Source organism: Oncorhynchus keta, chromosome 23, assembly GCF_023373465.1.
Source record: "Oncorhynchus keta strain PuntledgeMale-10-30-2019 chromosome 23, Oket_V2, whole genome shotgun sequence".
NCBI lineage: Eukaryota > Metazoa > Chordata > Actinopteri > Salmoniformes > Salmonidae > Oncorhynchus > Oncorhynchus keta.
Window position 1 is genome coordinate 27,041,201 of NC_068443.1, and position 14,924 is coordinate 27,056,124.

The following is a 14,924-nucleotide window of genomic DNA, read 5'->3' on the forward strand; positions in this document are numbered from 1 at the left end:
CACCAAAACGTGAACAGAGGGACCTTCTGTTATGTCCAACAACGTGTCTTTCTTACCGTGGACCTGGTTGATCTCAGAGTTGGATGAGAGGATCTCGTCGGCCAGTTTCTGGGCTGTGGGCAGCACCTCTGTGTGGTGGGCTGTGATGAGGTACTGGACCAGCTTCTGCAGCTGGTCTCTGTTCATCTGGAACAGGGTCTCTGAGATGGGCAGCCGCAGCTTGACCTGCTCCGGCTTCCTGATGCGGTACAGGGACAGTGCCACCACGTGGGCGCAGTAGAAGATATCGCGGTTGCCGCAGCCGCAGGTGACCGAGGTGATCTTGCAGCGGTCGAAGCTGATGGCCACCTTGTGGGTGACCTCAGGCTCCGACTGGGAGGCGGGCTCCATGACCGTGCCACTGAGGTGGAAACCTGGAGAGACAGAGAGAGAAGACTGGTGTCAGCAGACTTGATCAACATTTAAATGACACCTTCCCCTTTAGTTCAGATGAAGGACAGTTGTGACTCAGCACCATAAAAATAAAAAAAAGTCACATGAGCAATGAAGGGGTGAACTAACCTTTCTGGCAACGTACCCACAAACCCATAGAAAGCATCCTGCGTAGCACTATGTGAGAGTTTTCTTTTCATTGGTGCTCTCTTTGTAAAGGATAACTATCTACCCCAAAGCACTCTGGGATTGCACAATCAGTTCACGGGACGGCAGAAGTTCAAGCCACGTAACACAATGGTCTTAGAATAATACAAACAGAGAGGGCAGAGTATAGTTCATAAAGGGACTGGGGGAAAAAATGGATTATCTTATCAGTTCACTACAAAAAGGGAGTAGATAAGATAGTGAAGTAGAAAGCTGATACTAGTTAAATACGTCTGGACCACATGAAACAGCTTTTCAAAAGGAAATGCTCCTGCCTGCTAGCTGGTGACATATTTGTGGCTTGAAGTCAGTCATTCGGTCTGTGAGGGCCAAAGGGAGGGGAGAAGGGGAGCGCATGCAGCAGGGGAAGGGAAAGGGAAGTGTGTGTCTGATAGAAAGTCTGGCAGCTCACTTTGACTGGTAAATTATTAATGATGGAGGGAGGCCCAGAGAGGGGACTGGGAGAACAGAGATGGATTACTATATCACAGTACCACACTAAACCATAGCAACCAGGCCTGCTACAGTCACACACACACGTCGGGGGTATGTTCTGACCTTAAACACACTCTACTCATTTCATTTCTATGCTATGGTAACATACATGACTACCCATAGTACACACAGGACAGAGGGTACACTACACACACCATTGAGGATTTGATATATATATAAATAACTTAGTGAGCTCAGCAAGTCGAGGCTAAGCTAATTAACGCCAAATGGGTTCCTGTCTGTCTGGCTTCAGAAGATCACTGCTATCATAGCGAGTGAACTGTAACAGACCTGGAATGTCTAACACACACACACACACACACACACAATTCATGCTAGGGTTAGAGTAGTGAGACAGGGGTGCCTCATAAGCATGAGTAAAGCCTGCCGTTCCCTTGCCAAGTCCCACAAAAGGCTTTTCCAGACGAGTTCTTCTGAGAAACTAGCCCCCCTCTTACCCAGTTCTTTTTTTCTTCTCCGGGGAAAGAAATCCAACGTCCAATTTACTGCCAAGCCCTTTCAGGCAGAGCCAAAACCACAGGCCCATCTGATTAAGGGGAGTTTATGGTGATGTCTGTTTTCATTTTGATAAAAGAAAAGGAAAGCAAAGGGGCTACCCCTATGTGTCGCAAATTACTCGCAGCACAATGCAAAGTTCAAAGTGAATTTGGTGAAAGACAACGATGCATTGAAACCTCACGGCGGAGAAAATGGCGGCCTTGTGTTTACCGCGTACATTTTTCTTCGAGGCATCGGCAATCAAATCGTGTACTGTACAAGTGTGCTCTTGTCCATTTCCAAGGCAGTCTTGTAGAACTGGTGCCGTATATCAGTGTGACAGAAACAAGGGAACAAAGTAGTGAACGAGTAAAGATGTGGGACACTATTCTTTCTGATTATCTGCGTTTTTCAGCAGATGAATAGACTCAACTGGAGAATGATGGTTCTCATGTTGGATTTGAGTTATTTCACAGCAGACCTACAACACTTATGTCATCTCCTTAACCTACCTAATAATATTATACATCTATGCTGAAGCATTCCAACAATCCTAATGAACCCAGCAGAGACTAAGGGGGGAAATTTTGTCATCTCCATTACTAACAGGACTTTGCTCTCCTCATGTCAGCTCTGTTACAGCTCATCACCATGCTCCTCATGTCAGCTCTGTTACAGCTCATCACCATGCTCCTCTATGGCAGCTCTGTTACAGCTCATCACCATGCTCCTCATGTCAGCTCTGTTACAGCTCATCACCATGCTCCTCATGTCAGCTCTGTTACAGCTCATCACCATGCTCCTCTATGGCAGCTCTGTTACAGCTCATCACCATGCTCCTCTATGGCAGCTCTGTTACTGCTCATCACCATGCTCCTCATGTCAGCTCTGTTACAGCTCATCACCATGCTCCTCATGTCAGCTCTGTTACAGCTCATCACCATGCTCCTCATGTCAGCTCTGTTACAGCTCATCACCATGCTCCTCTATGGCAGCTCTGTTACTGCTCATCACCATGCTCCTCATGTCAGCTCTGTTACAGCTCATCACCATGCTCCTCATGTCAGCTCTGTTTCTGCTCATCATGTCAGCTCTGTTACAGCTCATCACCATGCTCCTCATGTCAGCTCTGTTACAGCTCATCACCATGCTCCTCATGTCAGCTCTGTTACAGCTCATCACCATGCTCCTCATGTCAGCTCTGTTACAGCTCATCACCATGCTCCTCATGTCAGCTCTGTTACAGCTCATCACCATGCTCCTCATGTCAGCTCTGTTACAGCTCATCACCATGCTCCTCTATGGCAGCTCTGTTACAGCTCATCACCATGCTCCTCTATGGCAGCTCTGTTACAGCTCATCACCATGCTCCTCATGTCAGCTCTGTTACAGCTCATCACCATGCTCCTCGATGTCAGCTCTGTTACAGCTCATCACCATGCTCCTCTATGTCAGCTCTGTTACAGCTCATCACCATGCTCCTCATGTCAGCTCTGTTACAGCTCATCACCATGCTCCTCTATGGCAGCTCTGTTTGATGTAACGGTGAGCAATCGAAGTGGACAACATCAGAGTGGACAACATCAGAGTGGACAACATCAGAGTGGACAACATCAGAGTGGACAACACAGAGAAGCGAGAGGAGGTGACTAATGTGTTTTAATTCTCTGTCTCACAGCTCTGAAGAGATGGGATCGAGCCCCCAGAGAGCTGATGAGAGGAAAGAACTGCTGCACTGAAAGGTTTTGTTTACAGAACAAACGTGATCTTATGAACTGAAACACGTACATGGAATACTGCTGACGGCATCACTGTCTTTGGCAGTTGCACAAGAAGAGACGTGTGTGGGGTTTAGAATCATATCAAGAGGTCTCTTTAACTAGAAAAAAACACAAGGCCTGACAACAGTAAGTAGAGTACCGCTACAATATTCCACCTATGCAGGTCTTCCACAGAGTCATTAGTTCGACCCAGAGGCCTCTCTCACCTCTGTGGTCAGTCAGTGTATGCAGAGTGGGTGCAGACTGCAGTAAGGGGCCCGTGCTGGGGGTGATGACTATAGGAGGCCCCCATCTCTGTTCTGCAGTGTGTCTGAATCTGACAGTTGCTGCAGTGCCACAGCCTGCTGCTGGGGTTATGAGGGGCAGGTAGGGTGGCTCCTCATCTCCCTTCAGTAGAGAACCAGGCATCTGCCGCTGATGGATGTGAAGGGTCCTCCTCGCCTTTCAGCCAGGGGCTCCCGTTTCAACCCAGCCACCCCAACCCCCGCCCCCTCGGCTTGTCTTTTGTTGGCCGGCCACGATGCTGAATGTGATCCTGTCGTCCCTTTCCGCTGCTCTTTTCTTTATGGTCCGTCTCTAGAAGCTCAGAGAAATGGAATCTCCCTCTTCTTTCAATCCTCCTTCCTTCTGCACTGTGTGTATGTGTCCTGCCTGTACCTGGCCCAGACCCTGTAAACACGGATGCTCTTCTAGATGAGGTGTGTGTGTGTGTGTGTGTGTGTGTGTTGAGGAGGGTCGTCAGCAAAAGGAGTGTAGGTGACAGTACAGTCACAAGGCAAGACACTGCTGCATCGGTCGGTCGGTCAGTAGTAATCAACACACTGCCACTGCTAATATGGGTCAGACTGTCACTCCGCAGCAACTATCAATTGGCTCCTTGAAGAGTCCCAGCAGGATGCCATGGCCAACCAGGCATAGAAGAGGACAGCTGATTTGAGGTTGGGGAGGGAGGGCGAGGAGCAGGAAGGGGTGAGGGGGAGGAGGGACCATGTGGCATAATGTGGAACATATACAAGCTTGTGCGGGTCGGAACAAAACAGCACGGAGAGAGAAGTGGCTACAGAAAAACAGGTGAGGCCTGCGTCAGAGACCGGGCCAGGGGTAGCAGAGTGCAGATGAATTAGCGTGGCACCCGCCCTAGTCACTGCAGCACTAACTACAGTAAGAGGCTCTTGACACTGCAGTGTAAATCACCAGCTCCCTGAACCTCCCTTTTCTCTTTGCCAGAACACTACTGGGGCTGTGATATCACACGATAGACGTCCCTACCCTTCTCACCACACTGGCTTTGTTCATTATGACAGCGATATGCAAAACCATCACAGCAACACAGTTAGATATAGCATTTCTTATCTTTGGTTATTCGGTTCTGTTGTAATCGAGGGGCCGGGTGGGTAAAGCCCCTAAACAGATAAATGAATGTATGGTTCTGGGAGCGCTGCCAGCCCCACAAAGCTGATTTGATCCTGATCAGAAGCACATGGCTGTCTGCCCCTGGGGAAGAGCTGTGAGGTGGGGGAGGAGCTTGAAGGATGCAGCCTGCATATGGATGCTCCATGAACAATATGACTGAGCCAGGGGAGGGAGGGGGTTCCTTTCATTAATCTTACTCTACACTTTATACTATCCATCCATCCATCTCAAGCGACTTGGTTTAAGCCTCTATAGGTAAAACGAGTCGTGATATGTCTGAGTAGGACGAGGCGGAGTTAGGCAGTAAGACATTGAGACGGCGGAGATCAGCTCATTGATCCGTACGCTGCAGTGTCTAATAGTCATAATTCATCTGAGGGGGATGCTGCTAATGTAGCTCCCTCAGCCTGGGCTTTTAGACTCCTCCACCAACCATCTGTCTGCTCGCTGGATGCAGTGGTGAGGTTATACACGGAGGCCTTCCATAGCAGGTGAGCGAGAAAGGGAACGAAAGCGATGAGGGAGAGAGAGAACCCCCTCATTTGTATTTATTAAGGATCCTCATCAGCTGCTGCCAAGTCAACTCTTCCTGGGGCCCAAACTAATTAAGGCAAAAACAATAAAACAGTGGATATTATTAGATACATTATTACACCACTATCTAACATACAACATTAGTAATACCACCATTCATATATATATATATATATATGTGCTCCCTTCCTCCCCGCTCCACTCACTGGGTCTGCACCATCTGCCACTCCGCCGACCCTCCCACGCGGGACCCGCCAACCAATCAGAGGGCAGTCCCTCCCCACTCTTAAACCATTAACCTCTAATCAGCCGTGGAGGCTGAGCTGGAGATCTGTATGGCAAGCAGGCAGGCAGACAGGGAGCTGGGGCAGAGCCAACACAGCACACACAGTACAGCCTAGGACCCCCCTCTCTCTACCCAGCCTACCCCAGCCCCAGCCCAGCCTACCCCAGCCTCAGCCCAGCTTACCCCAGCCCACCCTCCATCTGTTCCAGCAGCAAGGAGGTTAACACAGCCACCCCTGCCCCCCACCAGTCCATCTCCACACAACACGCATGTATATGTACATTCAGCATCCCTCAAGGCCCCAGCTCCGCTGATCAGATAAAGGCCTGATTGATTCATTTGCGGTTTCCCAACAGCACCATTATGGCCCCAGCACTGGGAGCCATGTGGGGAATGCTCTACTGGAAGTGAAGATGGTGTGTGTGTGTGTGTGTGTTTTATGATCGTGTTTTGTAATTGAAGTATTTTGTGTTGATGTGTGTGTTTGTATTGTGCAGGGCTCATTGAAAAAAAAGAGAGAGAGAGAGAGACTGTCTCAATGGCACCCTGTTCAAATAAAAGGTTAATATTAACATTTTATCATGATCACATTCAATTTATTTCTGATTCGCTGCAATTATATGGCATGGAACAGAGGGAATTTTTTCAATCAACTCCCTTTCACTGGGCGTCCCTTAAAACACAGGCACTGACGTCTATGGAAATCTAAGATAAGATGTCTCAGCCAATTACCAATTACCTTGTGATGTGTATTAAGCTTGTCGGCTAGTCCTTGGGTTGGTAGCATTAGCATTAGCATTAGCATTAGCTAGCAACGCAGCACAGGGGAAGATCAGAACAGTCGTTCAGCACCTGATGCAAACCAGACCTGGCTGAAGTCTATTCTACTGCTGATCATTCATAGATGCAGGTGGGAGAGAAGTCTTAGAGGAAGAGAGAAATATGAGAGCTAGAGGGAGGCAGGGTAGCCTAGTGGTTAGAACATTGGACTTGTAAACGAAAGGTTGCAAGATCGAATCCCTCAGCTGACAAGGTAAAACATCTGTCATTCTGCCCCTGAACAAGGCAGTTAACCCGCTGTTCCTAGACCTGTTAACCCACTTTTCCTAGGCCACCATTGAAAATAAGAATTTGTTCTTAACTGACTTGCCTAGTTAAACAAAAGCTAATTTTACAAAATACAGAGTTGAGAAAGCATATATTCAATCCCCTTTCCCCAACTAAGTTAAGACATTGTAGTGGGGCAACAACAGTGAAGGTTCCTTGTGTGTTGGAGGTAAATTGAATTCCCCTTGAATGGCGCTGTGCAATCAGAGAGCAAATGGGGGAAAACATTTCAGTTATCCAATGTTCCTCGGAAACAAACACCCGGGTTATTCCAATCAATGCACAGTACAGCACTTACAGGGCCTTGGTGGTATGTACAGAAAGCTGGCCAGCCTTCTCCTCCTCCTGTGTGTGTGTGTGTGTGTGTGTGTGTGTGTGTGTGTGTGTGTGTGTGTGTGTGTGTGTGTGTGTGTGTGTGTGTGTGTGTGTGTGTGTGTGCAAACATCTTACCCAAGGCCAAAAAAAAAAGAACAATAAAAAAAGATGGAGATCTGGTGTTTTGCAGCCTTTGTTTGCGTACTTTCGCATTGTGCCTTGGCCTTGTGTGTGGAGGGACGGAGCCGCGGTTAGCTGAGGGGCAGCTAGGGTGCAGAAGAGAAGCTGACAGCTCCCAAAAGGTCACAAAGCCGCATTTATCCCCCAATTACTGATAGATCAGGCCAGCCCAGACCAGCCCCGCAACACTACCCTGCCACGATGCTCATGTCAACCGCCTCTAGTCTCTCCAGTCTCTACAGAATGGCCCCTAAAGCACCCATCCAACACTGGATCGTTCATCTTTTAAGGCATGTTGGCCTTCTGTCATGCATGCCCTTAAAAATGTAAGGATTCCTGTTTACTATGCAAGCACGCACGAAACCATCTGCCGCCATCTTGTTGTGATTGACAAGGAGCAGTCAAAGCGGCACAATGCCTCTTTTGAGGCGTGTTTGTTCTTGAAGCACGGTCTGCAGAACTTGATAATGCTCAGTTAAGAGGCTTATATTTCATAAAACTCCCAAAAGCAAAACATTGCCATCAACGATGTGAAAATGTGCAAAGAATGGCAAGTGACTAAAGACAAACAGGCACTGAAGTTAACATGTGTTCTGTTGACAAAGCAAAACATTTGTTGTGCAAATACACAGAGCAAAAACCCATCATGAACACCTTCCTAACATTGAGTTGCGCAATGAGGCCCATCCCCCCTCAACTTTTCGGATATGGACTCTAGAAGGTGTCGAAAGCCTTCGACAGGGATGCTGGCCCATGTTGACTCCAATGCTTCCCACAGTTGTGTCAAGTTGGCGAAATGTGCATTGGGGGGGTGGACCATTCTTGAAAAACCCAGCAGCGTTGCAGTTCTTGACACACTCAAACCGGTGCGCCTGGCACCTACTACCATACCCCATTCAAAGGCACTTGAGTATTTTGTCTTGCCTATTCACCCTCTGAGTGGCACACATACACAATCCATGTCTCAATTGTCTCATGACTTAGAAATCTTTATTTAACCTCCTCTCCTCTACACTGATTGAAGTGGATTTAACATCAATAAGGGATGATAGTTTTCACCTGGTCAGTGTATGTCAAGGAAAGAACTGGTGTTTCTAATGTTTTATACACTCAGTTTTATCATCTCCATTTCTAACAAAAGTGAGTTACCTTGAGTTGTAAACCAGTCTCAGATGGAAACAAACAGAAGTAAACTTCAAGGAAGGACAAGAACCTTATAAGAAGCTTAGAAAGTCTAAATATACCGGGAGATTGCCGAGACTCCAACCTCATCCTCACCCCACCTCGCACGCCAAACCATTTATCTCGCACAACAACGGCCATAATGACACAGCAGTTAAGATGTACGACTGAGGTGAGATGACATCTCCATTGGTCCAATAACAAGCTAGCAGTCTGCGATCCGCAATTGGGCTTCTGGTCGACGTCATAAAAAGCTCATCAAGCAAAGCATAGCATATGGACAATGACAAAACCAGAGGGCCTGAAAGCAAAGGATGGAGCTTGATGTGAAGCTTTGTCTTGCATGCATTATGATGCTGCCTGGGACCTTGAAGGTGAGTTGTGTTCTGTAAAGACAGGCTTCAGATCAGCAGAAGCGAGGCAATGTAATGGCGGCATCTCTAATTACCCCTCCTCCCCTTATTCCCCCTCCATTGTCTGCCCCCTTCTCTAGGCAGTCTTCTTTCACCCCTCCCTCCCTCCCTTCCTTTCTTTCAGGGGACTGCCTTGCCTTGTGAGCTGGCACGCACCCTGAAAAAAAGCCCAAAGATGCGCTCGCTCCCCTCCACATGCACACAGTGCAGTCTTAATCTTACTGTGACCTGCTTTATTCCCCCTGCACCGGCTGCCCACTGGGCCCCAGGATTCACAGGGACCCTTTGTTCTCGCCGGGTCTGTCTAGGCCTCAGGCAGAGGCCTGGCCTGCCATTGTTGCCCACAAAGCCTAAACAGCGGTTAGCAGGCGTCAGCTTGGAAGCAGGGCCTTGGAAACCACTGCTGCTGCCACTGAGATGCTGCATGGCAAAGAAAGAGAAGGAGAAGGAGGAGGAAGAGGAAGAACAGAACAGAAATAAGATATGCGGTGCCAAAGGATATTGATGGCGCTCGGAACACAATCCCCCACGGTTACCTAGAACTGCGGTGAAACACTCCAACAGTAATTCCGCAGTCACTTAACCGACCTTACATCTCGTTGATACGACGCCAGTTTCAGTAAGTGAAATATCAGTCTCACTTCGGGCAGAAAACACAGAGTCCACAATGTAAAAATGAGAACAGCGAGCCCAACAAAACAAGTCAGCTCAATAACCTGGGGGACACCAGCTCATTCAGGCACCAAATAATGTCAAGCGTTCACACATGTGCATGCAGCAGAAGAAAAGGCTCAGTAAACAATACCACAATGCAGTTTGGCTCTGCTATGTTTACAAAGAAAAGGCCCTATCCCTAGACAGCCATGACTCATTCACATGGCCCTGACACTCTGAAAAGAGCAGCTCACCAGTGACGGCCCCTCTAAGGCTAGCGCTGAGAGACACATAAAGCCAGCCCACTCAATGGACCCACATTCTAAAGTACCAAATTCCACCCAGACAGAGGGACGGTCATTAGTAGAAACTAGCCTGCATGGAGACAGAATTCGCTGTCTACCTTTGTGTCCATCTACAAAGTCCTGTGGAATCGGTCCATCGATTTCCCCATTTTCATACTGACCCAACATTCAGAAAACATTGTGAACAAAAGTCCATGAGACATGGACAAGGAGCCTCACGACACCCACGGAGCTCGTGAGCCTGAGCCATGATACGAGTGTTGGGTGGTATGTTGTCTAGGTTCTTACTCTTTCGTTCTCTGTCCTCCTTTCCACAGAGGGCGCCTCTGCTTTGTAGGCGGTCTATGGGTAAATAGAGCCTTTCCATGGCACTCCATTCACGGCAGACAGGGGCCATGTCATCAGGGGTGGCAGATCGAGAGTCAGGGGGTGGTATGCATTCAGTGCCCATTAAGCTGCGATGCCTGTATTGATAGGCACACCCCAAAAAACAATAGGCCAGTGGAGAAAGACAACTTCAGACTAAACCAACAATAATGCTTTACAATTCTGGATGTATAGACAATGGGTGCCAGTAAAAACAAGCATGGCCAGTGTTGAAATCCAAGAGCTGAGCAGTGTGTATCATGCTGCAGGGAGGCAGGGGAGGGGAGGGGAGGCAGGGGAGGGGAGGGAGGCAGGGAGGCGAAGGAGGGAGTCATTCAAATATGCACTGCACTATACACATCCAGCACCTAACATTCTCCATTCTCTCCACCCATACTCCAATGTACACAAAAGTATGTGGACACCCCTTTCAAATGAGTGGATTTGGCTATTATTTCAGTCACACCCATTGCTGACAGAGGTATAAAATTAGACACACATTGGCAGTAGAATAGTCTGTACTGAAGAGCTCAGTGAGTGTCAAAGTGGTACAGTCATAGAATGTCACCTTTCCAACAAGTCAGTTCGGCAACTTTCTGCCCTGCTAGAGCTGCTCCGGTCAACTGGAAGTACTGTTATTGTGAAGTGGAAACGTCTAGGAGCAACAGCGGCTCAGCCGTGAAGTTATAGGCCACACAAACTCACAGAACAGGGCCGCCGAGGGCTGAAGTGCTTAGCACATAAAAATCATCTGTTCTCCATTGCAACACTCACTACCGAGTTCCAAACTGCCTCTGGAAGCAACGTCAGCACAATAACTGTTTGTCGGGAGCTTTGTGAAATGGGTTTCCATGGCCGAGCAGCTGCATGCAAGCCTACGATCACCATGTGCAATAACAAGCGTCGGCTGGAGTGGTGTAAAGCTGGACTCTGGAGCAATGGAAACACGTTCTCTGGAGTGATAAATCGCACGTCACCATTTGGCAGTCCAACGGACAAATCTGGGTTTTCGGGGATGCCAGGAGAACGCTACCTGTCCCAATGCATAGTGCCAACTGATGGTTGGTGGAGGAGGAATAATGGTCTGGGGCTGTTTGTTAAGGTTTAGGCTAGGCGAATCTGTTCTTCCAACTTTGTGGTAAAAGTTTGGGGAAGGCCCTTTCCTGTTTCAGCATGACAATGCCTCCATGTACAAAGCGAGGTACATACAGAAATGGTTTGTCAAGATCAATGTGGAAGAACTTGACTGGCCTGCACAGAACCCTGACCTCAATCCCATCCAACACCTTTGAGATGAATTGGAACGCCGACTGCAAGCCAGGCCTAATCACCCAACATCAGTGAAGTGGTGGAGAAAGTACCCAATTGTCATACTTGAGTAAAAGTAAAGATACCGTCATAGAAAATGACTCAAGTTAAAGTCACCAAGAAAAACACTGCCCGAGTAAAAAAAAAAGGACTGAAAGTATTTGGTTTTAAATATACTTAAGTATTAAAAGTCAAAAATAATTTCAAATAGCTTATAATAAGAAGAGCAGACAGCACAATGTTTTTTGTTTTTTTTACAGATAGCCAAATTAAGTATTTTGTGTTTAGAGAGTCCTCCAGATCAGAGGCAGTAGGGTGACCAGGGATGTTCTCTGTTTAGAGAGTCAGATCAGAGGCAGTAGGATGACCAGGGATGTTCTCTGTTTAGAGAGTCAGATCAGAGGCAGTAGGGTGACCAGGGATGTTCTCTGTTTAGAGAGTCAGATCAGAGGCCATAGGGTGACCAGGGATATTCTCTGTTTAGAGAGTCAGATCAGAGGCAGTAGGATGACCAGGGATATTCTCTGTTTAGAGAGTCAGATCAGAGGCAGTAGGATGACCAGGGATGTTCTCTGTTTAGAGAGTCAGATCAGAGGCAGTAGGATGACCAGGGATGTTCTCTGTTTAGAGAGTCAGATCAGAGGCAGTAGGGTGACATGGGATGTTCTCTGTTTAGAGAGTCAGATCAGAGGCAGTAGGGTGACATGGGATGTTCTCTGTTTAGAGAGTCAGATCAGAGGCAGTAGGATGACCAGGGATGTTCTCTGTTTAGAGAGTCAGATCAGAGGCAGTAGGATGACCAGGGATGTTCTCTGTTTAGAGAGTCCTCCAGATCAGAGGCAGTAGGATGACCAGGGATGTTCTCTGTTTAGAGAGTCAGATCAGAGGCAGTAGGATGACCAGGGATGTTCTCTGTTTAGAGAGTCAGATCAGAGGCAGTAGGATGACCAGGGATGTTCTCTGTTTAGAGAGTCAGATCAGAGGCAGTAGGATGACCAGGGATGTTCTCTGTTTAGAGAGTCAGATCAGAGGCAGTAGGATGACCAGGGATGTTCTCTGTTTAGAGAGTCCTCCAGATCAGAGGCAGTAGGATGACCAGGGATGTTCTCTGTTTAGAGAGTCAGATCAGAGGCAGTAGGGGTGACCAGGGATGTTCTCTTTCCTGTCCTGCTAAGCATTGAAAATGGAACAAGTGCTTTTGGGTTTCAGGGAAAAATGCATGGAGTAAAAAGTACATCATTCTGTTTAGAAATGTAGTGAAGTAAAAGCCAAAAATATAAATAGTAAGGATACCTAAGTATTTTTACACCACAGCATCAGTGCCCGACCTCACTATTGCTCTTGTGGCTGAATGGAAGCAGGTCCCCGCAGCAATGTTCCAACATCTAGTGGAAAGCCTTCCCAGAAGAGTAGAGGCTGTTATAGCAGCAATGTTCCAACATCTAGTGGAAAGCCTTCCCAGAAGAGTGAAGGCTGTTATAGCAGCAATGTTCCAACATCTAGTGGAAAGCCTTCCCAGAAGAGTGGAGGCTGTTATAGCAGCAATGTTCCAACATCTAGTGGAAAACCTTCCCAGAAGAGTGAAGGCTGTTATAGCAGCAATGTTCCAACATCTAGTGGAAAGCCTTCCCAGAAGAGTGGAGGCTGTTATAGCAGCAATGTTCCAACATCTAGTGGAAAACCTTCCCAGAAGAGTGAAGGCTGTTATAGCAGCAATGTTCCAACATCTAGTGGAAAGCCTTCCCAGAAGAGTGAAGGCTGTAATAGCAGCAATGTTCCAACATCTAGTGGAAAGCCTTCCCGGAAGAGTGAAGGCTGTTATAGCAGCAATGTTCCAACATCTAGTGGAAAGCCTTCCCAGAAGAGTGGAGGCTGTTATAGCAGCAATGTTCCAACATCTAGTGGAAAACCTTCCCAGAAGAGTGAAGGCTGTTATAGCAGCAATGTTCCAACATCTAGTGGAAAGCCTTCCCAGAAGAGTGGAGGCTGTTATAGCAGCAATGTTCCAACATCTAGTGGAAAACCTTCCCAGAAGAGTGAAGGCTGTTATAGCAGCAATGTTCCAACATCTAGTGGAAAGCCTTCCCAGAAGAGTGAAGGCTGTAATAGCAGCAATGTTCCAACATCTAGTGGAAAGCCTTCCCGGAAGAGTGAAGGCTGTTATAGCAGCAATGTTCCAACATCTAGTGGAAAACCTTCCCAGAAGAGTGAAGGCTGTTATAGCAGCAATGTTCCAACATCTAGTGGAAAGCCTTCCCAGAAGAGTGAAGGCTGTTATAGCAGCAATGTTCCAACATCTAGTGGAAAGCCTTCCCAGAAGAGTGAAGGCTGTTATAGCAGCAATGTTCCAACATCTAGTGGAAAACCTTCCCAGAAGAGTGAAGGCTGTTATAGCAGCAATGTTCCAACATCTAGTGGAAAGCCTTCCCGGAAGAGTGAAGGCTGTTATAGCAGCAATGTTCCAACATCTAGTGGAAAACCTTCCCAGAAGAGTGAAGGCTGTTATAGCAGCAATGTTCCAACATCTAGTGGAAAGCCTTCCCAGAAGAGTGAAGGCTGTTATAGCAGCAATGTTCCAACATCTAGTGGAAAACCTTCCCAGAAGAGTGAAGGCTGTTATAGCAGCAAAGGGGGAGTGTATCTCATTTAAACTGTACGTGAAGAGAATGGACATTGATACAAGTGCTTTAAAAATGGCCTTTGGCTTGATCCAGCGGGAGCGTTTGAGTAGCTTTTGGACCAGCCTCAGACTTCTCTCACAAAGAGAGCTTGATTAATAAGCATGGCTCCTGTTCCGGAGAGCAACAGAAAGGAAAACGCCGTCTGAAAGGCACTTAAAGACAAATTATGTAGATTTAAAACAGTGCCTTGGTCACCAGGGATGCTGGGGTGAATATTCATAAAGTAGCACTCCAGACTGGTTAAAGAGCCTCGCCTACCAGAGGACACCGCACAGAGAGACGGCCAACCAAACAACTCCTCCGAGTTGGCTTGAACCCGCCTCCTCTCCACTGAATAATTAAATAGACAGAATGGCAGGAGAAAAGTGTATCTTTAGCATGTAATAACCTTCCGTGCTTAAAGACCCATAGCAATCACACTGTGGTGGATGGAGATGTTTTCCAGCCAGTGTCAGACAGACATAAGCCCCGCCCCAAAGGAAGTGGCATCAGACAGGCTGAGGACTTTCATGTTATTGAAAGGTTAGGTTATTACTAGTCGTCATCCTCTTGTTCAAATACTTCAGCTGTCTGAGGACTTTCATGTTATTGAAAGGTTAGGCTATTACTAGTCGTCATCCTCTTTTTCAAATACTTAAGCTGTCTGAGGACTAGTAGCTAGTAATAACCCTCACTAGCTTCAGGCAGGAGCAATGTGGTTTCCTTCCGGTGCCTTAAACCACAGTGGCTCATCTCATCAACATGGCTTAGTTAGAATACAGGCTGTT

The 14,924-nt window shown here is 47.5% G+C and overlaps 1 protein-coding gene across 5 annotated transcripts in view; it reads right to left on the reverse strand.

The window, feature by feature from the left end:
• The window catches only part of LOC118402534 (zinc finger SWIM domain-containing protein 5-like), a 69,553-nt gene that overhangs the window by 15,594 nt on the left and 39,035 nt on the right, over positions 1-14,924 (reverse strand). For all 5 annotated transcript variants that reach the window (XM_052476954.1, XM_052476950.1, XM_052476953.1 and 2 more), the window contains exon 2: positions 57-413. In XM_052476954.1, coding sequence (XP_052332914.1) covers positions 57-413 — 357 coding nt within the window. The remainder of the gene's footprint in view (positions 1-56; positions 414-14,924) is intronic.